We start from the raw sequence: 27,344 nt of genomic DNA, 5'->3' as shown, positions 1-27,344 counted from the left end.
CAGAGCGTGGTTTGTGCATGGAATGAGCTAGCAGAGGAAGTAGTAAAGGCTGGTACAATTGCAACATTTAAAAGGCATCCGGAATGGCCAATAAATAGGAAGGGTTTGTAGGGATATGGGCCAGGTGCTGGCAGGTGGAACTAGATTGGATTGGGATATCTGGTCGGTATGGATGAGTTGGACGAGAAGGGTCTGTTTCCATGTCGTAGATCTCCATGACTCTGTGGCGTTGGTCTGAAGTCAATACAGAAGGTGGTAGGGAAGTGGATCCCAGTGACAAATGACAGGAAAAGGAAAACGCGTTGGGCCTACACTGGCTCACATCAAAATGGAAAGAGGCATCTGCATGATGGACACATCAGCAGCTCCTCTGATAATGAAGACGTGAGGAGGGATGGCCACCAACAAAAAAAAAGAGGCACAGCAGCATGGGGGAAAGTGAGAGAAACACTCCCAACCCAGAAGCAATGGCTGTCGCAAGCAGTCCAGTGAAACGCAAACTCCAACTGCCATGAACCAAGGGGCACCCACTGCATCACAGCTCCAGCAGCTGGGAGCAGCAACATTCCAGATCAGGAGCACAGCACAACAGCTCCTGTATTGGACAATGAACTGGACCTTCGTGGCTTCAGAATCAGATCAAGCAAAGCCATCAGGGTGGAACAGGACAGTTCCCTCAGCACTTAGAGTGTCCAACAGTTCACCCACACCACAGGTGGATGCAGGAACTCCCCCAGTGACAAGACTGTTCCCCAAGTGAACAGACATCAGGTCGATAGATAATTTTACAAACTCTCAAAATGGGTTTTAAAATTGCCAGCATTAACATAAATCTACTATGCGATGTGTTTCTATGTCAGTTTACCTGGCCAACGACCCAGCAGACCTCCTGCCTCTGCAGGAGTGTGGGATAGCACACCCCAGCAACTACAGGAAATGGTCAAGCTTGTGAACACAGGCCTTCAATTTGGTCAGGGGTGGAACAAGTGCTGTTACTGTGATCTGGGTACTCTGCTGTGGTGAGGCAATTTCACCATCTCTGAGGATAAGGAGGTGGTCGACAGATGCCTCCTCATAGCAGATGTTTTATCGCGAAATGCTCCCGATAATAATTCATGTACATACCCCCTGCTGGCCAATTATCACCTATAGGACAACAACCAGTACACCAGCAAGGGACATGGAAGCTGAACATGAAACTGATGACCTCAGAAAAAAACGAGGAGCTCAAAAGGGATTACACAGATTGGAGTACCGTGAAGCCCCTCTTTGACTCTCCAGAGAACTGGTGGGAAGCAGTCAAGGGGAACATCAAGAGGCTCTTTATCCTCAAACGTGTTCAGAAAGTGAGAAAGAAAGATGGGGATAACTGTCCAAACTCCAGAAAAGCATTCAGAACCTAATCCTATTGTAGACGATGTGGGTTGATGTCACGGAGGATCTCCAGGAGGTGAAGAGCCAGCAAGCCATACTCTTGGTCTCAGAGGCCTTCAAGATAATCCTCCAGTCCAGGGTCTACACCATGGAGCTAACTGAAACGTGCTCATATTTCTTCTACCAGAAGGTGCACAAACAGAGTTCTGTGCTCAGCAACCTGAAGGAAAATGATGAGTCAGATATTCTGAGGATCAGCAAATCTTTTTATGTCAGAATATTTGACACAAAGTCCACAGACAGCATGGCCTCCTCATCTCTCCTGACCTCTTTGATAGAGGTGTTAGATGAGAACACGTGGGAGCGCCTCGACCAGCCATTATCTCTGAAAGAGTTGACCAAGGCCCTCAGTCCTTAGAAAAGAACAATACTTCCAGAAGTGACAGCTTACTGGCCAAGTTGTATTCAACTCTGTGGGAATTGATTGACCAGGATCCGCCGAAGGTGTACAAAAATATGCTTCTGGCAGGTATCTGGCATCAATCCATGAGGGAAGGTATCATCACCCTCACCAACAAGCTGAAGTGGGGGAGGGAGGAAATTAGAAGTTGGCAACCAATTTCACTGCTGAATGCAGATTACAAAATTGTGTCTAAGGTCATTGCCAAACCAGTTACGTTTGCTCTGCGATTGATGATTCACCCTGTCCAAACCTGTGCTCTACCAGGAAGGAAGATGCCTGAGAGTCTTGCACTCCTCAGGGATACGATCACTGACATGCACGACAGGGGGTGAAAGCCTGCATGGACCAGGAGAAGTCCTGTGGCAGGATATCATACACTGACATATGGGACGTGGTCTCCAAAACAGGCTTTGAGGAGGGAATGTTCAATTGGATCTGACTCCTAGACACCAACATTGCTAGTGCAGTCTCAATCAATGAGTGTGAATCAGAAAGCATTCGAATCAGATCTGGAGTTACGGAGAGCTTTCCCCTCTCTCCTGCCTTGTTTGTGTGTGGATTAGAGCCTTTTGCTGAGTCCATGAGGAAAGATGTGAATCTGAGAGGGGTGATTATTCTTAACAGTGGAGGCCTGCAGATCAAAGCTGCCCTGTACATGAATGACGTGACTGTTTTTGCTTGGATTCGCTGTCAGTGCGGAGACTCTTGAGCATCTGTGACCAGTTGGAACTGGTGTCAGGAGCCAAAATAAATTGAAGCAACAGCAAGGCCATGTTCTTTGGGAACCGGATTGTCTAATCCTTTATTCCTTCACCATTAGTACAGATTATCTAATGGTGCTGAGAATACTGTTCGGAGGGACTGGGGTGTACATAAAAACTTGGGAAGAGTGTATCGTCAAGGTAAAACAGAAACTGGGTTTTTGGGAGCATCACTCAATTTCTACTGCAAATAAAAACCTGGATATCAAGTGTGAGCTACTCTCTAGTGTTGCACTTGGTACTGGTCTGGCTCATTCACCAAACCTGTGCCGTTGCAGTTACCAAAGCAATCTCCCAATTCAGCTGGAGGTTTCAGATGGACTGTGCCGCAGAGACACCATGTACAAAGCTCTGGTTGGGAGGAGGAAAAAACATATCAAACGCCACACTCATTGTGATGGCCACCTTTGTGTGTGCCTGCATCAAGTTTTGCACCAAGTGTAACTATGTACTGAGGTTCTACCTGTCCTCAGTGTTGCAAAGATTGAGACTGGACTCGGCACCACAGAATACTCCAAGTAGTTGGACTGTTCCATAACATCTGTCTTTCATGGAGTAATTTGCAAAGAGAAACATCTTTAATCACAAGTTTATCACAAATTGATCAGCACGTAGTGTCCTCGAGACCCTGCTGGAAAAGAAGAGGATGGATCCTGCCAGGTTATCCCCAGAGCAAACTGCTGAAGTCATTTGGCAGAATGCCTCATCACCAGAACTTCCAACAAGCACCAAGCTATCACTTGGCTGTTAGTGAGATCTTTCATGGATGCTGCACGCTCCCCTCAAAGCGGGATGTTGGGGTTGGGGGGTAAGGGACTGTCACACATGTCCTTCTGGAATTTGCCTTTGCCTTCTAAAGAGAGATGCTGTGGTTTATGTCATCATCATGAACAGCTCCGTGACACAGGACTCTGTGCTCTTTGGGCTGTCCCCCGCGATGCCCATTGACTCAAACATCAACTGTGGTGGAGAAACATCAACTTAGTGAAAGATGTTCTGTGGTTTGCCCAATACTTGTTGGTCTTCCAGAGCAAGGAGCTGACCTTGACTCAGTGTTGCCGACTGGCACATTCCAAGGACTATGTGCTGAGGGATGCACTCAGCGGGCAGCTGTTGTCAAGGTTCAGGCGGAAAGATCACCACCTAAGCTCTTTCTGCTGAAGTTAAATGGGAGTCCATTCAGTTATCAGATGCCCCCGGTGCCTTATATATATTTAAATACAGTCTTGTATAAATAAGATACCCCTTTGGTTTGTTTGTTTTCCGTTTATTAAGACTGTACAGACTCGAACTGCTCTCATGACTATGTCTGTTTATGAAGGTGTTTTCTGAATAAAGTATGTTTTTGAAATGAAAAAAATAATAAAGTACAACCTTCTGGAAGAGAAAATTTCCAAGATTTCCAGCCTTTCAGTTTACATATTTCATTTCAACTCAGTGCTAAATGATTAATCCCTTACTCTCCAAGTGTTCTTGGTACCCAGCCAACAACCCTTCAATGTTTGTCCTATCAAGTTCCTTCAGAGACTCGTTTGTTGCAAAGTGATCACCTTTCATTCTTCTAAACTTCAGTGAATATATGTCAAATACATTCAATCTCTCAACACTTCATCACAAGAAGTAACCTTGCGAACCTTCAGTGTGCAATCTCCTCTCAAAATATATCCATACTGCATGGTGGAACCCAAAATTTTATTTATTATTGCCACATATCCAAGGTACTGAGAAAAGTGTTGTCTTCTGCACTTCACAGGCAGATTGTACGACACAAGTGCATCACTGTAACAAAAAAGTTCAGGATACCATCTTCCAACTGCCGAGAAGGTGCAGAGAGAGATCAGCATTAACATTAAAGAGGTCCATTCAATACTCTGCTAACAACAGGAAAGAAGCCTTTCTTGAATTCATATGTATGTATAAACTTTTTCATTTTCTGCCAGATGAAAGAGAATGAAACAGAATATAACTGAGGGGTCTTTGATTATGTTGGGTGCTTTCCGAATGCAGCAGGAAATATAGATGAAGGTAATGGATGGGATGCTGGTTTGTATGTTGGACGGGGCGATGATCACAATTCTCACAGTACTACAGCTTTGGTCTCATCAAACTCTTCAAATCAAGACTTCCTTTATCCTGCATAGTGGTTATTCTTTGCAGGTGAGGATTATTGTCTTCCCTGATAGCTGATTCGGAATTTGTAAGTGTACAGGGTATTTATTGTCACGTGGAATATCTAGTTATCTGTTATTAGTTCGAATCTTTGGTTTGTTCTTTTTACTGCTGTTACTTCACCTCTAAATTCTGTTGTCATTGGGTTTCAAAAATCTGCTTCCATCTAGTTTTGCCCATGGCAATGGATACTTAATCTTATCATCAAACCCTATTTGATCAATACCAATCTACCATTGCTTTCCTGCTTGCTACATCTACATGCTAACTTTCTACTCCTTGTATGATTTTATCTAAGTCTCTCTGAACAGCAACATTTCCAAATTCAAGCTTTTGAAAAAAAAGTTCTACTTTTCTGATTTTCTGCCCAAGTAAATACAAACTTCCCACATTATATTTCATTTACCACTCATTAAACTGTATACATCGAGATCGCAAAATCTGTAAAATATTTGTAACATCACACGAATAACATGTCACAGCACCTAAATTAATCCTTTGCAGGGGAAAGCCAGAATAATAAAATGGTAGTGTCGTTGACATCAATTGTGCACAATACCACTCAGTGGCACAATGGAGCTTTAAGTGCCACTCCACTGAGGATCTGATCAAAGACCCAATGTTTTCATTTAAAGAGGAAAATTCAACAGGGAGTCGTTGTGAGACCAGCCACAGAGCATTTTGTTTGCTTGCTATTAACAGTGTCATCAGTGGCCTGTATTGCCTAACTTCTCCGGCACAGGTGTTGTATTTGCAAGGGTCCTTGAGGATCAAGAAGCATATGCAACCGAAAAAGAGATGACATACATTCTGCAATGTTATTCATGGAGGAATTGGGGTAGGGGGTATGGCAACCTTCAGAAGACAACATAATCATAACTGTTCAGATAACACAAGCAGAGGTTGTTTCCCATGTTTGAAGAACCTAAAAGATGGAGGCACAGTCTCAGGACTGAGGATTGATCATTTACAAATGAGACAAAACCTTGTCACTCTCCAAGGGTATGAAGCTGGGATATCTGTATCCCAGGCAACACTGAGATATTTTGCGCACAAACATCTCTATATGGAGAGCCAATGAATCACTTGCTCGTATATCTAGCCTGAATGTTTTCTGCAAATTCTCAGCATTTGTGAGCTGGCCATTTGTTTTCACTGAATTCACTTTCTTTTTGTGGTCCACGTGCGTAATGTCAGCTTTCTCAAAAGAAATGTGCAAAACAGAAAATATTCATGCCACTAGTATTAAAGATCATTTGGTTCAGCAAGAACAATCTGCACATACATAGAGTCCAGTTTCACTCAACAAAATGCTTCTCAGTTCTTTTAAATGGAGTAAGGTCATTATGATACATTAATGACTTGGTCGATTTTTTTAAACTCATCTTTCCTTATTTCTGAAATCTTCCCAAATTTTCTAGCCTCGCACTAATGCCTGCATTGATTTTTTTTATTTCAGACAATTGTTACCCTTCTTAGTTAGCTTCAAATGGTGCATCCTTTTTGTAGAGTCTCTCTCTCTCTCAATGGAATATAACTTTGTTGGGAGTTATGAAATATCACCTGAAATGTCTACCACTACTTCTGAATTGCCTTAGCTATTAACTTACTTTCCAATCACTTGAGCCAATTCTGTCTTCATTCACTAAAATAAAGGCAATTTCAAGGGTAAGATTCAAGTTTCATAAGTCAATTTCTTACCTTCAAACTGAAAATGAAATTGAATCAAGCTATGGTCACTCTTGACTTGGGATACATCATGGTGACATTCTTAATTAATCACGTTTCTTGACACATTACCAGGTCTGAAGTTGCTTGCTCCCTTATCATTACATACAAACAGGTCAAGCTTCCTCTTTTTTTCAGCATTGCACTAGGTGAGGTGAAACATGACTGGCTGTGTGCCACATCTGTCAAATAATGACCTGAGATCACAGTGTCTGTTGCCTTTGTAAACATATTGTTACTCTTTAATTTAATCATAGTGAAAGCAAGTCATAACAAGTTGTGGGATCTAAATGAAACAGGTAATTTCTCAGTAAACGTGCTAAGTATAGAGAATTAAACTCCAACCAACTATCAATGACTCAGGATTGGCAGAAACAGTAACTAGTTACGATCTGATTTAAACAGCAAAAAACTTTAAGTATAAATTTTTCACCTCTGTGAACTGTTTCCAAAGCCTCCCACTCTGCTTCTGCCTGCAGCACCTCCAAAGTCACTGCAAAAGTAATGACAAAAAAAGTTCCATTAATGTTCCATTTATGTGTACAAACTCCTTCCTTTCACAGTTGAAAACCTTCCCTTTGTATTCTTGCTGCTTCAGATTATATGCCTTGTCCATGCACCAGTGGCTTATTTTCAGAGATTAATAATTTCAAGATTGCAATTTTATTTTATCTCCTGTTATCATCTAATGAAGTACAATAAATCAGAAATCATAGCACTTCAAAATACTTTAAGGAGTTAGGTTGGAAGCTCAAAGGCAGGACAAGTGGAGTAGTAATCTCAGGATTGCCACCAGTGCCACGTGCACGTGAGACTAGGAACAAAAAGCGACTGCAGATGAACACGTGGCTGCAAGGCTGGTGTAGGAGGGAGGGCTTCAGATATGTGCATCATTGGGGTACATTCAGGGGAAGGTAGCATGTGTACAAGAAGGATGGATTGCACCTGAACTGGAGGGGCAGCGATATCCTGGGCGGGTGGTTTACCACAGCCCTTTAGGAGGGTTTAAGCTAGTTTGACAGGGGGATTGGAACCAGAGCTGCAAATCAGAGGATGGGGTAACTGGGGAACAGGCAAATACAGCATGCAGAGAGTCTGCGATGAGAGATAGACAATTGATAGGGCAAACTTGCAGTCACTGTGATGGGTTGAAATATGTCTATTTTAATGCAAGATGCATCAGAAATAAGGGTGACAAACTTGCAGCTATGATGCTGTGGGCATTACAAAGACTTCAACATCACAGGGGAGGAATGGTTTTTGAATGTTCTGGGGTTTAGCTGTTTCAGAAGGAATAGGGAGAGAGATAAAAGAGATGGGGAAGTGGCATTGCCAATCAGGGATAGTATCATGGCTGCAGAAAGGGAGGTTGTCGAGGAGTGTTTGTCCACTGAGCCAGTATGGGTGGAAGTCAGAAACAGGAAAAGAGCAGTTACTTTATTGGGAGTTTTCCATAGATCCCCCCAATAGCCACAGAGACACAGAGGAGCAGATTGGGAGACAGATTTTGGAAAGGTGCAGGATTGTTGTCATGGGTGACATTAACTTCCTTAATTTTGATTGGAACCTCCTTAGTTCAAACAGTTTGGATGGAGCAGTTTTTGTCAGGTGTGTCCAGGAACAGTTCCTGACACAACATGTAGATTGGCCAACTACAGGAGAGGCATTATTAGATTTGGTGCTTGGCAACAAATCAGGTCAGGTGTCAGATCTCTCAGTGGGAGATCTGTAATCACAACTCCCTGACCTTGACTATATTCATGGAGATGGATAGCAGCAGATAGTACGGGTAAGAATTTAATTGGGGAAGGGGGAATTGCAACGCTATTCGGCAGAAACCGTGGAGCATAAATTAGCAACAGATATTCCCAGGGAAATGCATGACAGAAATGTGGAGGTAGCTTCGATACATTTGCTGATAGTGCTGGACAAATTTATCCACTGAGGCAAGGAAGGGATGAGAGGTTGAAAGAACCTTGGGTGACAAGGGATGTAGAACATCTAGTCAAGAGGACAAAGGAAGCTTACTTAAGGTTGTGGAGGCAAGGATCAGGCAGGGGTCGAGAGGGTTACAAGGTAGTCAGGAAGGAATTGAAGAATGGACTGAGGAGAGCTAGAAGGGGCCATGAGAAAGCTTTAGCAGGAAGGGTTAAAGAAAACTCGAAGGCGTTCTATACTTGTGTGAGGAACAAGAGGATGGCCAGAGTGAGGGTGGGACAGACCAGGCATAGTAGAGGGAACTTGTGCCCAGAGACAGAGGAGTTGGGGAGGTCCTTAATGAATACTTTGCTTCAGTATTCACTACTGGGAGGGACCTTGGTGTTTCTGAGGACAGTGTGAAACAGACTGATATGCTCGAACAGGTTAATGTTAAGAAGGAGGATATGCTGAAAATTTTGAAACTATCAGGATAGATAAATCCCATGGGCCAGACAGGATATTGTGATGAAGCTGCTCCTTTAACAAGGTTATGCTAACCTTGTTTTTCTCTTCAGAGACGTTGTAAATGACACAGACCCGAAAAGTCTGGGGTTGAAGGGTTTTAGGGCCAATTTGACTACAAATAACAGATCCTGCCTCAAGCAGAAGGCTTTCAAGTTAAAAAAAACACTTGTACAATGAAAGGTGAGTGTCCAGTTCTGCCAGTTCAGCCTTTCTCTGTTTTGGGTTGGTTTTCAGCAGTAGCGTGAAAAAGGCTGCTGGACCCAAAAAAGCAGATACTCTCTCTCGATTAGATTACTTACAGTGTGGAAACAGGCCCTCCGGCCCAACAGGTCCACACCGCCCCGCCAAAGCGCAACCCACCCATACCCCTAGATTTACCCCTTACCTAACACTACGGGCAATTTAGCATGGCCAATTCACCTCACCTGCACATCTTTGGACTGTGGGAGGAAACCGGAGCACCCGGAGGAAACCCACGCAGACACGGGGAGAACGTGCAAACTCCACACAGTCAGTCGCCTGAGGCGGGAATTGAACCCGGGTCTCTGGCGCTGTGAGGCAGCAGTGCTAACCACTGTGCCACCGTGCCGCTCTCTCTGACATCTCTCCTGTCAGAACTTGTGTTTGACTTTATCTTTTTGCCAAGGGGTGTTTAAGGGGATTGTCGCAAGGATTTGAAACAGCATCATTAAATTGGGATAGTCTGTTGGGTTTTCGGATATGGTACTCTGTTCTCTTTTGTTTGTGTTTCATTCGGTAATCTTGTAAAAAAATTCTGCTCTGTTTAAAACCAAGTGGGTTGACCTGCTGCACGATTCCCGGAATGTCCGTGTTACACCTATTTAAAACAACTAGCAAAGCTAGGGTCTAGGCTACCTTCTTGAAATGTTTTAAGGGTCTAGCCTGGTTCATAACAATATACACTAGGTTACTATGGGAAGTGCAGGAAGAGATTCCTGCGACTTTGGCAATGATCTTTGCATCATCACTGTCTACCGGAGTAGTGCCAGATGATTGGAGGGAGGCAAATGTTATTCCCTTGTTCAAGAAAGGAAACAGAGATAATCCTGGGAATTACAGAGCAGTCAGTCTCACGTCTGTGGTGGGTAAAGTATTGGAGAGGACTCTGAGAGACAGTTTTTATGATTTCTTGGAAAATCATAGTTTGATTGGAGAGAGTCAGCATGACGTTCTGAGGAGCAGGTCATGCCTCACAAACCTTATTGAATTATTTGAGGATGTGAAAAGCACGTTGACCAAGGTAGATCAGTGGATGCAATGTACATGGATTTTAGCAAGATGTTTGAAAAGGTTCCCCAGGGTAAACTCATTCAGAAAGTAAGGGAGCATGGGATATGGGAAAATCTGACTGTCTCAATACAGAACTGGCTGGTCCATAGAAGACAGATGGTGATGGTCGACGCAAAGTATTCAGTTTGGACTTGGTGACCAGTGGTGTTCCGCAGGGACCAGTTCTGGGACCTCTACCCTTAGTGACTTTTACAAATGACTTGGATGAGGAAGTGGAAGGGTGGGCTGGTAAGACTGACAATGACTCAAAGGTTGGTGGAGCGGTATATAGTGTGGAGGGTTGTTGTAGGTTACCAAGGGTCATTGACAGGATGCAGAACTGGGCTTATAAGTGGCAAATGGAGTTCAACCTGGAAAAGTGTGAAGTGATTCACTTTGGGAAGGTCGAATTTAAATGCAGAATACAGGGTTAAAGGCAAGTTTCTTGACAGTGTGGAGGAACAGAGGATTTTGGGGTTCATGTTCATCGATCCCTCAAAAGTTGCCACCCAAGTTGATAGGTTTGTCAAGAAGACATATGGTGTGTTGGCTTTCATTAGCAGGGAGATTGAATTTAAAAGCCATGAGGTTATGCTGCAATTCTATCGAGCCCTGGTTAGACCACACTTGGAAAATTGTATTCTGGTCGCCTTATTGTAGGAAGGATGTGAAAGCTTTAGTGAAGGTGCTGAGGAGATTTACCAGGATGCTGTCTGGACTGGAGGGCGTGTCTTTTGAAGAAAGGTTGAGGGAGTTAGGGCTTTTCTCATTGGAGCGAAGAAGGATGAAAGGTGACTTGATACAGGTGTATAAGATGATGAGGGGCATCAATAGAGTGGATAGACAGAGACTTTTTCTCATGACGGTAATGGCCATCATGAGGGGGTATAATTTTAAGGTGATTGGAGGAAGGTTTAGGGGAGACGTCAGAGGTAGGTTCTTTACTCGGAGAATGGTGGGTGCATTAAATGCACTGCCAGCACTGGTTATGGAGTCAGATACGTTAGGGACACTTAAGCAACTCTTGGATAGGCACATGGAAGATGGTACAATGAAAGGTATGGAGGTTAGTATGATCTTAGAGTCTGATAAAAGGTCAGCACAACATTGAGGGCCAAAGGGTCTGTACTGCGCTGTACTGTTCTATGTTCTATGTTCTACTCTTGCCCAAATGAACAACTTTTACTCGTCTACCTCCAGCCATATACTTTATGTGCATCAAATCTCTGATGAGTTATTCTAGTCGCAACAACAAACACACAAATATAAGAGATAGACAGTCATGTAAAGAATTAATGGTTCCACTCAGGCAGAGCTCTAACAGCTCACACATCACAACATTTGCATCCCAGTCTACCCAAAATCCATATAAGATTCGATGAGAAACCAGATACAAACTTGCACAATTAGGAGGAAACATCTGGAAAATTCTTGGATCCCTTTAGACAATCAAAGCTAGTGCAGAAACCCATCTTTGGCTCACTGATTCTACGAGGTATCTATCTTATTTTGCTTTTCTCTCCACCAGTCCAGTTCTCATTTAAAGAAACAAGTTGTTCAGCATGCACAGTGGAACCATGTTCCATTGGTTCCACTTTTCTCTGGGGGAGAAAAAAAGACTATATTCCTGAATCTCGGTGAGTTATGAATTTTCAGAATTTGAGATGATGAGTTCTGGTCTTTCTTGACCTAATCAGCTGAAACAAACTATCTACACAAACAAAATCTGGACTTTTCTTTTTATAATCTTTGATAAAATAACCAATAGACTTATTTTGTCCAAACTGAGTTACATTTCTCAGGTTTGGTAAATTCAGTCAAGTAAGAGGCCACAGCATGGGACAGACTGACAAGAACGGAGTGAGTTCAATCCACATACAACGATTCAGACAAATTCGATTCCAGAATGAAAGCCAGATTAGTGGATCATAGTTTTATTTTCTCAATTTGGTTCTAGTGGTGATCTCACGAGATATATTCCCAAGACACTGCATTTATAACAAACAACGTCAAGTTTAGGACATACAAGAAAATCAAAACCAAAGCTTTATGACAACTTGAAAAGATCTTTGCATAAACAGCAAATAGAAAGATTCAACCCTCTTTGCCAGCAATATCCTTTAGAGACAGTCAACCCCATTATAGCATAACTCAAACCTTCATGTGATTGCAAGCATTTCCTTTCGGTGAACTTCTGAACATTTACAAGATGTGATTCTCTGTGTTCCTATCTCTACCTGAGACACACAGCCACAGACTCACTCACTGACTGTTGCAAAGGAACTCTTAGATGAAATGCAAAGTTTTCTTCAATTACTTTGACTACTACTCAGCTGCTAAACAGTGCAACTGCTTTCTTCTGAACTGATCCTGCTTCTAACCTCTGGCTGATTTATCCACAGGTCATAAAAAATTATCTTAGAAAACACTCCAACAAGTAGTGCAGCAGGCAGTTTCTCTGGCCATTTGATTTAACTTGCATGATTTGTTGGAACTGTTGTTTGACCCATTGCTAAAAAACAAAGTATTCCTGAAACTAATACAAGTCTTATTGACAGAACTGAAAATCAACAGCCTGTTTACAAATACTTGAGAAACTAATTTCACAAATTATAATAATAAATTAGAAACTTACATCACAAAATATATTTGTGCCCTATCAGCTCCAACAACCACTTTGTTGCATTGGCCATGAACACTTAATGCTGCAATTCAAGTTGATTCATGGCTGGAGAGGATACTAGGCAGGAGTTAATCTTCAAAGAAACTGAAACGCACATCCTATTCAAACCTTAGAACCACAGACTCACCTTCATGCTTTTTTTCATCAACTCCAGCCGTAAGCGACTGTAAAAGGCCATTTTTCTTCAATGCAGAAATCTGGAATACAAGTAATAGCAATCCTGAATCCAAAGCCTTGAAGAACTCCTGATGTTAGCAAGAATGTTGAAATATATACAAACACGTATCACATGAACCGTCATAATTTCATTCTGAATCTGCAAGGCTCTAGCTACTCACAGGCATAGATTTAAGCACTTCATTCCCATTACGAACATCATCAGCCACATGTGGACGTAAACACATACCCAGCAAACCCTGAAAAGCAGCACAAAAGAGAACATCATGCACAAGCAGAAACATTCCTGCCCAGGGAGGTGAGGAAGCTGCCATACTAAAGAGAGAAAGAGTTCATTAATTCATTAATCTTCTGTTACTGTTGGGATAAACAGTGAGCATTTTACTTTCAATGAAGTAAGTTTGAAGAAGACCTCCCAATTTGTCAGGACCAGAACACAGGGTGGAAATCAATTCACATATGTTCACACAACAAAATTTCATCTTTGATCACACAATCAGGGTCAAAGCTGTCTGACGTTTTGATGAATCTGAAAGATAGTCCAGATAAAAACTAGATGTTCTATGTCATCAAGAAATGTGCTTATTTTAGCCTGAGTCCTTGGAATTTGGAGCAATTCTTCAATAAATATCCTTTTCGCATAAATCTTTTCAAGAAGCACACACAGGAATGGTGGTTCATTCTGATGAGAACAAATTACAGAGTCTGAGATGCAAAGAAATCTGGACATTCTTGTTCATGATTCACCAAAAGTTAGCAGAAAGGTACAGCAAGCAATTAGCAAAGCTAGTAGAATATTATTACTTAGCATAAAGGGAACAAAGTATAATAATAGGGAGATTATGCTTCAGTTTGTGCAGGACACTGGTGAGAATACATAGAGTACTGTGTACATTACTCGTGTCCTTACCGAAGCAAAGAAGAAAGCAATAAAGAAAACATTAGCAGACTAATACCTGCAATGGGCAGACTGTGCTACTAGGAAAGACTAGACAGGCTAGGCTTGTATCTGATGGAGTTCAGAAGAGTAATCAGCTTCGTGATTGAAACATATCAGAGTACAACATTTAACGTGTACCATTTGGAAACAATGTGAGATCTTGTAAGGCAATCAAATGAAGGGATAAAAATGATAGGGTGTTAATCTCAGATGGAGATGAGGAGAAACTTTTTTCTCAGAGGCAGTTGTGAGTTTTTTCCTCATAAAGCAGTGGAAACAAAATATTTAAACATCTTTACGGCAGAGGTGGATGGATTCTTTGTGAGCAAGTTTATTAGGGACAGGCAGGAATGTAACATAATGGGATCAGCCATCATCATACTGATGGTGCAGCTGACCATTCAACCAACTCGGCTCCTGTTCCAAACCTCTTTATTTGTGTGCATTCATATAAATAAATTTAGAACCAAGAGGAAAATATCTGAGGTGTTACATCGTTTCATATTGAATTTACAGCCATTCAATACAACTGGCTATGAATATGCTTAAATTCCACACAAAACTCCTCCCAACAGCTAATTTAAACAAACCCAAATGGTATAACTTTCTGTTCCTTTCACACTCATATTTCTCTTGCCGTCTTTTGGATTCATCCACATGGCAGCATGTTCTGCAGTCTTGTCAATGTCGAGATGAAGATGTTTCTACTGGATTCCCTCAGAATTTATGAGTGACAATCACATTTATGATCTGTGGTTTTGGAGTTCTGAAGAAACATATGGATAAATCTCATCAAACCTGTTTCAAATTTTTAAAGACTTTTGTGAGGTCAATCTTCCCCTTTATACTTATTTGAGAAAATAAACACAGTCTCTTTTGTTTCCTAATATCTGTAACATCTCAGTTCTGGTTTCAAGCTTGGAGATCTTTTGCCTTTGCTTCCTCAGTGCTTCGATGTACTATTTCTGATACGTTTGAGTCATTTGCTCCTGTTTAAGCAATGACTAACACTTTCATTGCAAAACCCAAGACAAAGTTGTTTTTAAAACAAAGATCATTTACTAAGTTGGTGCATATCTATCTTCTGATAACAAGTGCATATTCCAAGAGAAAGTCCAACAGCCACAGCATCATAATAAAGTCTATTACTTTCCCTCTTTCACAATTTTCATTAAAAATATTTTCACTGAAATCCTCTCCCCGGCAGACAGCAATGCTCAACGGTTGTGAAACTTGAAAGGGTTCAGAAAAGATTTACAAGGATGTTGCCAGGTTTGGAAGATTTGAGCTATAGGGAGAGGCTAAGTAGGCTGGGGCTGTCTTCCCTGAAGAGTCGGAGGCTGAGGGGTGACCTTATAGAGGCTTACAAAATCATGAGGAGCATGGATAGGATAAATAGACAAGGTCTTATCCCTGGGGTGGGGGATTCCAGAACTATAGGGCATAGGTTTAGGGTGACAGGGGAATAATTTACAAGGGATCTAAGGGGCAACTTTTTCACGTAGAGGGTAGTGCATGTATGGAATGAGCTGCCAGAGGAAATGGTGGAGGTTGGTACAATCACAACATTTAAAAGGCATCTGAATGGGTATATGAATAGGAAGGGTTGAGAGGGATATAGGTCAAGTGCTGGCAAATGGGACTAGATTAAGTTAAGATATCTGGTTGGCATGGATGAGTTAGACCGAAGAGGCTGTTTCCGTGCCACACATTTCTCTGACTCTATGATCAAATGCTTACGTTTCTGGAACTATGTTGTTCTTGCAGAGTCCCAGGAGCACAATTTCCAATGCCACGAATGTTCAACACCTGCACAGAAAAGACTGACAGTTACAACAGTTGAACTCAGCAATTTATGGATCTGCCAAGATGGAGGACGAGAAAAAATTCTAGCTGTAACAGGCTTTTCTGAGGTATTTTAGATGTTGAAGGAGATTTCCTCGAATTCCAGGAGCAGCAATTAATGTGTTATATGCTGCTGCATTGTTTTGGAACTTTGGAGGAAAAAAAAGTCAAAACAAAGGCACATTTAAAAGGGAGAGGGACAGACAAAGGCAGCACATGGTCAGGTCAGTGCAGGGGGAGAGAGAGACAGAGAGAGAGAAACCCACACCACACTGCTAACTGATACAGCAGTGAACCTGCGCAGTCACTGCCTTTGCTGTTGAATTCATGTATCGCTGGACATTGGAGTGCCTCTAGGAAAATTAACTGACGGGTGAAATTCAAACTGATCTTGGAGGAACCTATTTGGGAGAGATCACAGCACAGAAACAGATAAGTGAATATTTTAAGCATAGCCTTGCTTTAAATGTACAATAGTGAGTAGAGTGGGTTCTTTCTTGATTATATGTTTTATTTGAGATACGTCTCTTGATTGAACTTAATAATATAAGCCACAAGTATTAAGTTAGCCTGGAGCAGTGTTTTGTAGAAGAATAAGACAGTGCTATTTTCTGAGTCTGTAGATTGTAAGAAGCAAAAATGGCCCTTAGTAAAGTTATATGCTCTTCTTGTCAGATGTGAGAGTTTAGGGATGGCTTACATGTTATTGAAGATTATATCTGCAATAAATGCCATTGGTTGCAAATCTTATCAGACTGAATGGATCAGTTGAAGCAACAGTTAGAGGCAATGAGAAATTTACAAGAGCAAGGGGGTGTGATGGATGGCAGTTATAGGAAGGGAGAAAAGTCTCAGATACTTACATAGATGGGTTAACTCCAGACAAGTTAAAAGAGATAGGCAGGTATTGCAGGAGTCTTCTGTGGCTACTCCCATTTCAAACAAGTATGCTGTTTTGGAAAATGTAGGGAGTGATGGATTCTCAGGAAAATGTAGCACTAACAGCTAGGTTTCTGGTATCGAGACTGGCTCTAATGTAATGAGGGCGATGTCGGGTTCCAAGAGATACATTGTGTTAGGGGACTCTCTAGTCCGAGGCACAGACAGACATTACTGTGGCCAGCAGCGAAAAATCAGAATGGTGTGTTGCTTCCCTGGTGCCAGGATCAAGGATGTCTCAGAGAGAGTGCAGAATATTCTCAAGGGAGAGAGGGCCCAACAGGAGGTCATTGTACACACTGGAACCAATGACATAGGGTAGGTGAATTAAAGGCTGAGGAGCTGGTGTATGGGAGAAGGATTCATATTTTTGGATCATTGGAATCTCTTCTGGGGCAGAAGTGACCTGTACAAGAGGATGGACTGCACCTGAATTGCAAAGGGACTAATATACTGGCAGGGGAAACTTGCTAGAGCTGCTCAGGAGGATTTAAACTAGTTAGGTCAGGGGGTAGGGCCCAGGGAGATAGTGAGGACAGAGATCAATCTCAGACTGGTACAGTTGAGAAAGGAAGCAAGTCAAACAGTCAGGGCTGGCAGTAACGAAGTAGAAACAAGGTAGGACTAATAAATTAAACTGCATTTATTTCAATGCAAGAGATCCAACAGGAAAAGCAGATGAACTCAGGACATAGTTAGGAACACAGGACTGGGATATCATAGCAATTATAGAAACATGGCTCAGGGATGGACAGGACTGGCAGCGCAATGTTCCAGGATACAAATGCTACAGGAAGGACAGAAAGGGGGGCACGAGAGGAAGGGGAGTGGTACTTTGATAAGGGATAGCATTGCAGCTGTACTGAGGGAGGATATTCTCGGAAATACATCCAGGAAAGTTATTTGAGTGGGACTGAGAAATAAGAAAGGGATGATCACCTTATTGTGATTGTATTATGGACCCCCTAATAGTCTGAGGGAAATTGAAAAACAAATTTGTAAGGAGATCCCAGTTACCTGTAAGAATAATAGGGTGATTATGGTTCAGGATTTTAACTTTCCAAACATAGACTGGGACTGCCATAGTGCTAAGGGGTTGGATGGAGAGGAATTTATTAAATGTGTACAAGAAAATTTTCTGATTCAGTTTGTGGATGTACCTCCTTGAGAAGGTGCAAAACGTTACCTGCTCTTGGGAAATAAGGCAGGGCAGGTGACTGAGCTGTCAGTGGGGAAGCACTTTGGGGCCAGCGACCATAATTCTATTAGTTTTAAAATAGTGATGGAATAGGATAGACCAGATCTAAAAGTTGAAGTTCTAAATTGGAAGAAGGCTAATTTTGATAGTATTAGGAAAGAACTTTCAAAGGTTGATTCAGTGCAGAGATTTGCAGGTAAGGGGACGGCTGGAAACTGGGAAGCCTTCAGAAATGAGATAAAAAGAGTGCAGAGAAAGTATATTCCTGTTAGAGTGAAGGAAAGGCTGGGAAGTGTACGGAATACTGAATAACTAAAGAAATTAAGGGTTTAGTAAAGAAAAAAAGGAAGCATATATCAGGTATAGACAGGAGAGGTTGAGTGAATCCTTAGAAGAGTATTAAGGCAGTAGGAGTACAGTTTAGAGGGAAATCAGGCAGGCAAAAAGGGGACTTGAGATAGCTTTGGCAAATAGAGTTAAGAAGAATCCAAAGGGTTTTCACCAATACATTAAAGACAAAAGGGTAACGAGGGAGACTAAGGCCCTTCAAAGATCAGCAAGGCGGCCTTTGTGTGGAGCCACTGGAGATGGGGAAGATACTAAATGAGTATTTTGCATTAGCGTTTACTGCGGAAAAGGATATGGAAAATATAGAATGCAGGGAAATCGATGGTGACATCTTGAAAAATGTCCATATCACAGAGGAATAAGTGCTGGATGTCTTGATACGCTTAAAAGTGAATAAGTCCCCAGGACCTGATCAGGTGTACCCTACAACTCTGTGGGAAGCTCGAGAAGTGATTGCTGAGCCTCTTACTGAGATATTTGTATCATCGATAGTCACAGGTGAGGTGCCAGAAGACTAGAGGTTGGCTAACATGGTGTCACTGTATAAGAAAAGTGGTAAGGACGAGCCAGGGAACTATAGACCAGTGAGCCTGACATCAGTGGTGGGCAAGTTGTTGGAGGGAATCCTGAGGGACAGGATGGACATGTATTTGGGCCAGCGACCATAATTCTATTAGTTTTAAAATAGGCAAGGACTGATTAGGGATAGTCAACATGGCTTTGTGCATTGGAAATCATGTCTCACAAACTTGATTGAGTTTTTTGAAGAAGTAACAAAGAGGATTGATGAGAGCAGAGTGGTGGACGTGATCTATATGGACTTCAATAAGGCGTTTGCCAAGGTTCCCCATGGGAGACTGGTTAGCAAGGTTAGATCTCATGGAATACAGGGAGAACTAACCATTTAGATGCAGAACTGGCTCAAAGGTAGAAGAAATAGGCTCATGGTGGAAGGTTGTTGGATGTTGGGTCCACTACTTTTCATCATTTATATAAATGATTTGGATGTGAGCATAATAGGTATAGTTAGTAAGTTTGCAGATGACACCAAAATTAGAGGTGTAGTGGACTGCTAACAAGGTTACCTCAGATTACAATGGGCCAATGGGCTGATGAGTGGCAGGTGGAGTTTAATTTAGATCAGTGCAAGGTGCTACATTTTGGGAAAGCAAATCTTACCAGAACTTATATACTTAATCGTAAGGTCCTCGGGAGAGTTGATGAACAAAGAATTCTTGGAGTACAGGTTAATAGCTCCATGAAATGGAGTCGCAGTGAAGACAGCGTTTGGTATGCTTTCATTTATTGGTCAGAGTGTTGAGTATGGGAACTGGGAGGTCATGTTGCGACTGTACAGGACATTGGTTAGGCCCTGTTGGAAGATTGCATGCAACTGTGAAACTTGAAAGGATTCAGAAAAGATTTCCAAGGGCATTGCCAGGATTGGAGGACTTGAGCTATAGGGAGACGCTGAACGGGCTGGGGCTTTTTTCCCTGGAACGTTGAAGGCTGAGGGGAGACCTTATAGAGGTTTACAAAATTATGAGGGGCATGGATAGGATAAATAGACAAAGTCTTTTCCCTGGGGTGGGGGATCCAGAGCTAGAGGGCATAGTTTAGGGTAAGAGGGGAGAGATATAAAAGAGACTTAAGGGGCAATTTTTTCATGCAGAGGAATGGAATTTTCATGTGCATGGAATGAGCTGCCAGAGGAAGTGGTGGAGGCGAGGACAATTGCACCATTTAAAAGGCACCTGGATGGGCATATGTATAGGGAGGGTTTGGAGGGATATGGGCCAGGTGGGACATGCTCACAGCATAAGATGAACAAACTATAGGCTGCACTGTGACAGCAGTAGTTCACACAACAGTCTCAGTGTCGGTTGGTGTAATCTTGTTAAGTTCAAGTTTTGTGCCAAAACCAGTAATAAAACAGTAATAGAAAATTTTACAATGAAATATAATCTATACTTGTACACAAAGGTGAACTCAAGCTAGGTACTGTCTCAGTCCAACTCACCCACTTGTTTCACATACCTTTTGCTTCGCCTCAGTTCGACATTGCTGGTCCCCATCCATTGTTTTTCACAGGTTCCTATGGCAATAGCTATCACTTCTTCTCAGGATTCTGGGTAGTTTTAAAACCATGTGCTTTTGAAATGGCCGGAAAAAGGAATCTCTTCAGCCTTTAAATTTCTAAAGTCAACAGTTGGCTATGGGTTCAGGGTGGTAGTTGAACAGTGCTGTGCAGAACCAAAACCACATAATAACCAACATCTGGAATGGTGCCCAGCCTAATTTGCACAACATCATCACAGGCAAATAGTCCTGAATCTCATACGAGAAAGCAGACTTATCCTTATATATAGTGTGGTCGACTGTGTAAAGTGACGTTGTCCTGTTCAGCAGTTGTATCGTTAAGGAAGGTGCAGGAGTTCCTGTTGCATGTGTAGTGACGATAAGCACTGGCCAGCTCATGTACAGCACAGGAAGCTGACAATGAATTTATTACAAAATGCAGTCATTTAATTCGATGTGTGCTGCACAAAGGGAACCCTCTATGCTGATGTGTGAGAAACTCTACCCTTTGTATGCCAGCCCTCAATCCACAAAGTCTCGTCCAAAGACTTGTGTGTCGATGTTCGAAGCTTCACAGGCTGGGTTCTTGCACTTGTTATTCTGTGCCAAAATAATGAAGGATTCCTTCGTATGCAAAGATTTTCAAGAAATTGCTCATACTTTCAAAGATCCAAATGAGATGCAGTTGGAGAACAACTTTCTGAGGAATACAAAAGCAGAAAAAAAATCTAAATTGGAAATGAACAACAAATCTTTTTAGAGGTAAAAACAATGACTGCAGATGCTGGAAACCAGATTCTGGATCAGTGGTGCTGGAAGAGCACAGCAATTCAGGCAGCATCCGACGAGCAGCAAAATCGACGTTTCGGGCAAAAGCCCTTCATCAGGAATAAATGATGAAGGGCTTTTGCCCGAAACATCGATTTTGCTGCTCGTCGGATGCTGCCTGAATTGCTGTGCTCTTCCAGCACCACTGATCTAGAACAAATCTTTTTAACCCACCCTTGCTTCCTCTGCTCAGTGTACCTCAGCAAAAAAGGATGAACTCACAAAATTATTCCCGTTCCTCACCTATTTGCTGTCTTTTGTTCCAGTGGACTCAGATACATTCTTGGGGTAGAGTGACATGAGTGCTACTCTCAGTGTGGGTATTTCAGTCAAATGGTTATTCAATACGAGATAAAAACAACGAGGTAAAAACAATGACTGCAGATGCTGGAAACCAGATTCTGGATCAGTGGTGCTGGAAGAGCACAGCAATTCAGGCAGCATCCGAGGAGCTTCGAAATCGACGTTTCGGGCAAAAGCCCTTCATCATATTCCTGATGAAGGGCTTTTGCCCGAAATGTCGATTTCGAAGGTTTTCAGATGCTGCCTGAATTGCTGTGCTCTTCCAGCACCACTGATCCAGTATTCAATACGAGAGCACAGCTACAAAGTGTGAGCAGAAAATAATGCAGAAAAGATAGGTCTTGCTCTTACAGAAGATCCATGCAAACCTCCCAGCAGGGGTCAGCCAATGTGATAACACTAAATCCTTATTAGCAGTGGGGGATAGGGGCGCAGATTATCTACAGAATGCAAAAACCATGGATCCTGAACCCATGTAGCTCCTCGATGTACCATGAAGGTCCTTGTGATCAGACTGGAAGAATCAATGTGTAACAAAATTGGGGTGGGGCAGACCGCAGAAGTTTGCAAATTCACAGGTAACAAATCAGTGAATAACGAGGAGTGAGTGTACTCTCAGAAGCAGAAGACATGGCTTAAGTCTATTGAACACCTTTTCATTGACAATGGCCCTTTATTTACAACAACAGCCAGACATGTAATCGCTCAACAGGAAATAGATATTCTGTAGCTTTTGAGTAAAAGACCTCAATGATGGGACAAATATCAAGTATGCTTTTCTGGACAAACAGATGCTTTGCTCAAGGACTTCCATACTCTCCATAGGTTGGGAGGGAGGGGTCGTGGACAGTGAAATCAGAATTTTTGTCATTCTGAACATTGAGGATAGGTTTGAATTTTCCAACAGTCATCAGAGTCGACACAAGAACAGGAGTAGACCACTTAGTCTCTTGAGCCTATTTCACCACTCAGCCAAATCATAGCTGATATGTGGTCTAACTCCATATTACCTGCCTTTGGCCCATATCCCTCATTAACTCTGCTCAACAAAAATCTATCTCTGATTTAAAATTAACAACTTATCTGGCATCAACTGCCATTTGTGGTCTAAAGTTCCAAACCTCTACCCACCTTTGTAACCTTTGTATACTTAAGTGCATCCTTACATTTCTGTTGTATCCTTACAGTATGGCCCTATTTCTCAAACTATACCTGCTTGTTCTATAAACCCAAACATTGGAAATAGTTTATCTTCATCTATCCTGGCTTTTCCTGTTAATATCTGAAAGACATCAATCGGATCACTCCTTAAGTTCATAAATTCTACAGAATCTTTCCTTTGCTGCTCAAATAAAACTGGAATGTGAACCAAAATCAAAGCATACATTAGTGTTTCCATTATTATCTTGAAGGAAAAAAGACAGGGGAATGGTTAATGTAAAGAATTCATCAGAACACTCTCAAAGACTGGATATTTGCAATTACATAGTCCTTTCCAAATGTTTTTGTCCTTTATTCTGGAATCATAAGCCAATTTGTAGATAGTCAATGGGTCCAGCACGCAATTAAGAGACCTTCTATATTCACTGCCTGACACCTCCGGAAACACTCTCATCACATTCAAGTCCACGGTGGCACAGTGGTTAGCACTGCTTCCTCACAGCACCAGAGACCCGGGTTCAATTCCCGCCTCAGGGAGGAGAGAGCAAAGATGTGGGGAAGAGTTCTAGGACATGGAATTGACACAGTCAAGGACCATGTCAAACAGGCTGAAAGGAAAAGGAAGATATATTCACAAAGACATCAAACAAAAGAGATATGCAAAGCATTGGTTTACAATGTGCAGTCATCAGAATACATCAATGTACAGCAAGAGACTGACAAAACCAAGACTATTTTGATCACCCTATCCCCAGAATCGGAGGTAAAGGAGTTCAAGAGGGAAGGTAATAGTCACAAGAAGTTGAAGAAACAATGGAATTTTGGACCAAAGTTGATGAAATTTTCCAGTGTGGGGAGACAGTAGGAAACAGCACCAATACAGAAGTGAAATTTATGGGAAAACAGATAAGGAAGATGACCCAAGTAAAACTAGATGAAGTTCCATGTGTGCTGAAAAATGCAGGAGCTTCAAGGATGCATCTGGATTCTTAAGCAACAGCTTTTTTGAGACAAAATGAATGGATTTATACGAGAATGTGGTTCTATGTGAGAACCAGGGTCAATCAAGTTAAACAGAATGATGGTGGCTCAGGAAAAGTTGAGTCTCCTTTCAACAAAGTCCTCAGAGCACCCTTGTGATACATAAAGGTGGAAAAATTTTGGATAAACTTGGTGTAAAGGAGACAATTAGGGCAATGCAACCCAACTGGCAAATAATGTCAACAGAGCTGTGTGTAATGGTGGGAAAACGAAGAAATAAGTGTCGTAGTGAAGAACAGGATTAAATGATCGGTCCAACAACAGGAGTCTTCTTAATATATTTTGGGGCTGAGGCAGAAGTGGACTTTTCCAACTTGAGGGAATTTGAGTTTGGAAGATAGAGAAAGAACATTTACAAAGACAATATCAATGACACTCTTTGAAACTAGGAGTTCATGATCTGTTGTCAAGAGGTCTCTGTTCTCCTCTCATTCTGGCCTTGTGTATCTCCAATTGTATTTATTCCACTTCAATAGCCTCGGCCCAATGCTCTGGCATACACTCTACATACCACATTGCCTTTCTACCTCATATTCTTCCTTCATGCCATTCTCAAATACTTGCATCTTTGGTCATCTGTCCAAATATCTCCCTGCTTAATTCAATTTCATACTTTGTTTTATAACTCCCTCGGAAATGCCTTGGGATGTTCAACAACATTAATGCGCTATGATTTGTTGAAGCTATAGTTCAATGAGAGATTGGTGGAACTGTCACAGAGATGGCCTCTGAAAGATACAGATTGGTTTAGAATGTTACAGTTGGATCTAATAGAGTGCTACAAGTTCAGAGGAGGGTAAGTAAGAGTAAGTGAGGACCAAATTCCTGTTTTGGGAAACAAGTCATCATTGGGAATTGAAACAACTGAAAATGGAGTACTGGAAAAAAGTGTGTTGCTGGAACAGCGCAGCAGATCAGACAGCATCAAAGGAGCAGGAGAATCAACGTTTCGGGCATAAGCCCTTCTTCAGGAATGAGGAGGGTGTGCCAAGCTGGCTAAGATAAAAGATAGGGAGGAGGGACTCGGGGGAGGGGCGTTGGGAATACGATAGGTGGAAGGAGGCTAAGGTGAGGCCTTTTTGCAAAGTGTGGCAGATATGGCATGTATCTAGGAGAAAGTGAGGACTGCAGATGCTGGAGATCAGAGCTTAAAAATGTGTTGCTGGAAAAGCGCAGCAGGTCAGAGAAGATTGCAGGTCAAGAAGGCGGTGCTGAGTCTGAGGGTTGGGACTAAGAAAAGCCTCACCTTAGCCTCCTTCCACCTATCGTATTCCCAATGCCCCTCCCCCGAGTTCCTCCTCCCTATCTTTTATCTTAGCCAGCTTGGCACACCCTCCTCATTCCTGAAGAAGGGCTTATGCCCGAAACGTTGATTCTCCTGCTCCTTTGACGCTGTCTGATCTGCTGCGCTTTTCCAGCAACACATTTTTATGGCATGTATCTAAACTTGGTATCTGATGCAAATCTTCTTCTGCAGCAAATGCTCTGGGATTTTGACACATTCCTAACAAGATTCCTTCCCAGCTGAATATTTCATGAATCAAGTCCATGTTATTGTGACATTGAATTTTACCCTAATTCTATTGCACTGTTCTTTTTCTACTTTTATCTTTGTGACTTCAATGGAGCTGTTAGCACTGTGATTATGCCAAGATCACCATGTCTGAGTTCTGAGACTGGACTTCGCGATGCAGTGAGAGCATCACCACCTGTGGGCCAAGACCAGCTGCTGTGGTGGGGATGGGGGATTTTGTCACATCATGTCTGAACAGGTTGTTTAACAAATATCTACCACCACTACACTGTCAAAAAATAATGTCACAATAATAGTCACTGTCATTGCTCCTATTACACTGTCACTCTTGTTCCAGTGCACTTCCAACAGGAAAATCCATACTGAAAGAAATGGGAAATCATCATCAGCCAATCCCAAGGCAAAAGCAGGGAGGAGTGAGTTTGCAGACTTCAGCGTGACAACTTTGTGCTTTCTGCCCAACAAATACATTCCAGTAGCTTCCTGACAATGAAGACTAATGCCTTGTTTACATCCTGCACGGAATTCATGGGAAAAGTCCAGCAAATTACAGCAGCAACAAAATAAGATAGACAACAGCTGCTCTGAGAAAATTCATTTTGGTCAATTTCCTCTTTTCAACCAACATAAGCCAGAAATTGTTCACATACATCAGTGGTGTTGAGGAACAGTAAAGGAATTGAGAACTGCCAATAAAAAAATCAAATTCAAGATATTTACCTCGAGATCTTTGAGAGGATAATACTGTATGGTGACAGGTAAGCCCACCTTCTCATTTACATTAAATCTCATTGCTCCTTACTTTGCCAATGGTCTTTCATTAGCCTGATACCATTCCTATCGGTCACCCAACATGCCAGAATGATAATGCTCAATCTGAGCATTTTACAACCCATTTGGTCCCATTGGTTCCAATGGAAGTAACACTGCTGTTGTCACTAACCCCTCCAGAGTGGCCCTGTCTCTTACCTCAGGCATGGGTGCCACAAGCAATGGGCACTTTCCATTACCCTTCCCAGACAACTACTCTCCATGGTAAACCTGGATAAGAACTGTCATTGAAAAAGAGGCCAGTAGCGCCGTAAGATATTGACATCAGTACAAAATAAAAATGCAAGAAATGGCAGGTTAAAGCCATTGTCATGGGGCCTCGGTCAACTATACAATATTTTTTACTTCATTATAAATAATTTCAATACAACGTGAGATTAACCCCAACAACTCGATTAAAGCGCTTGTGACCAACTACTGTTTTCGGGGCCATGATGGTCTCCACATCTTATGAATCGGATACTGCTTTGAATACTTTTTATCAAATGATTTTTTTACAATGTTTTCCTTATCTCCACTTTACCTCTCGCTTCAATCTCAGCCGCTATTTAACAGTCGCACACGATCTGCGCATGCACTCGACTCGCGGGGACAGGCCGGAAATTGTAGTCTTTTGTTGACGTTTCAGCAGGAATCCGGTCACATTAAAACTACATTTCCCAACATGCACAGGGCAGCCGCCTCCCCCGGGCATGCAGCCTCGCAACAAGGCGTGCAGAGATTGTCCTACAGGAAGGGACAGGCGACAGGAAGTACGACAACGCGAAACTCAACAGATTCTCGCACCATGTATAAATTATGACTCAGGGATAGGACTGCAAACAATCATATTTCATTATTTTCCCGTCAGAGTTTGGCAAACAGTCATGTATATATTTCCGTCATTTAGAATTATTCCCATGTACAATGAAATGAAAAGCAGACTTGTTATTTTAACGATCTCAAATAGTCACTCGAGGCTGTGGGTTGCATTTTAACTCTTCCTGTTCTAATCCCATCTTCTCACCCAAACTCAAACAATACTCAAGTTTCTGAGCAAAGCTAGTTGGCCTGAAGCGTTAACTTTTATCTAAATTTCCACAAATGCTGTCTGACCGGCTGAGTATTTCCGGCATTTCCTGTTTTTTTTCATTTCGACCGTTGATGATGAATTCATTGAGAAAACTTTTGAGAGTTTTTGCTAGAACATTTTTAAATGCGGTTTTAT

At 42.1% G+C, this 27,344-nt stretch overlaps 1 protein-coding gene across 4 annotated transcripts in view; it reads right to left on the bottom strand.

Annotated features, from left to right (window-relative positions):
• elmod3 (ELMO/CED-12 domain containing 3) overlaps positions 1 to 26,726 on the bottom strand; it is a 41,175-nt gene extending 14,449 nt beyond the window's left edge. The window contains exons 1-6 of one of the 4 annotated variants that reach the window (XM_043681359.1): positions 26,661 to 26,726; positions 20,398 to 21,139; positions 15,771 to 15,839; positions 13,252 to 13,329; positions 13,041 to 13,110; positions 6,929 to 6,988 (exon numbers count right to left, since the gene is read on the bottom strand). In XM_043681359.1, coding sequence (XP_043537294.1) covers positions 6,929 to 6,988; positions 13,041 to 13,110; positions 13,252 to 13,329; positions 15,771 to 15,839; positions 20,398 to 20,439 — 319 coding nt within the window. In that variant the 5' untranslated portion in view covers positions 20,440 to 21,139; positions 26,661 to 26,726. The other 3 variants (XM_043681358.1, XM_043681361.1, XM_043681360.1) reach the window with 3 other exon arrangements.
• Positions 26,727 to 27,344: the final 618 nt, after the last annotated feature.

The sequence above is a fragment of the Chiloscyllium plagiosum genome, chromosome 42 (assembly GCF_004010195.1).
Source record: "Chiloscyllium plagiosum isolate BGI_BamShark_2017 chromosome 42, ASM401019v2, whole genome shotgun sequence".
In the NCBI taxonomy this organism is placed as follows: domain Eukaryota; kingdom Metazoa; phylum Chordata; class Chondrichthyes; order Orectolobiformes; family Hemiscylliidae; genus Chiloscyllium; species Chiloscyllium plagiosum.
This window is presented reverse-complemented; position numbering and strand designations above follow the sequence as displayed.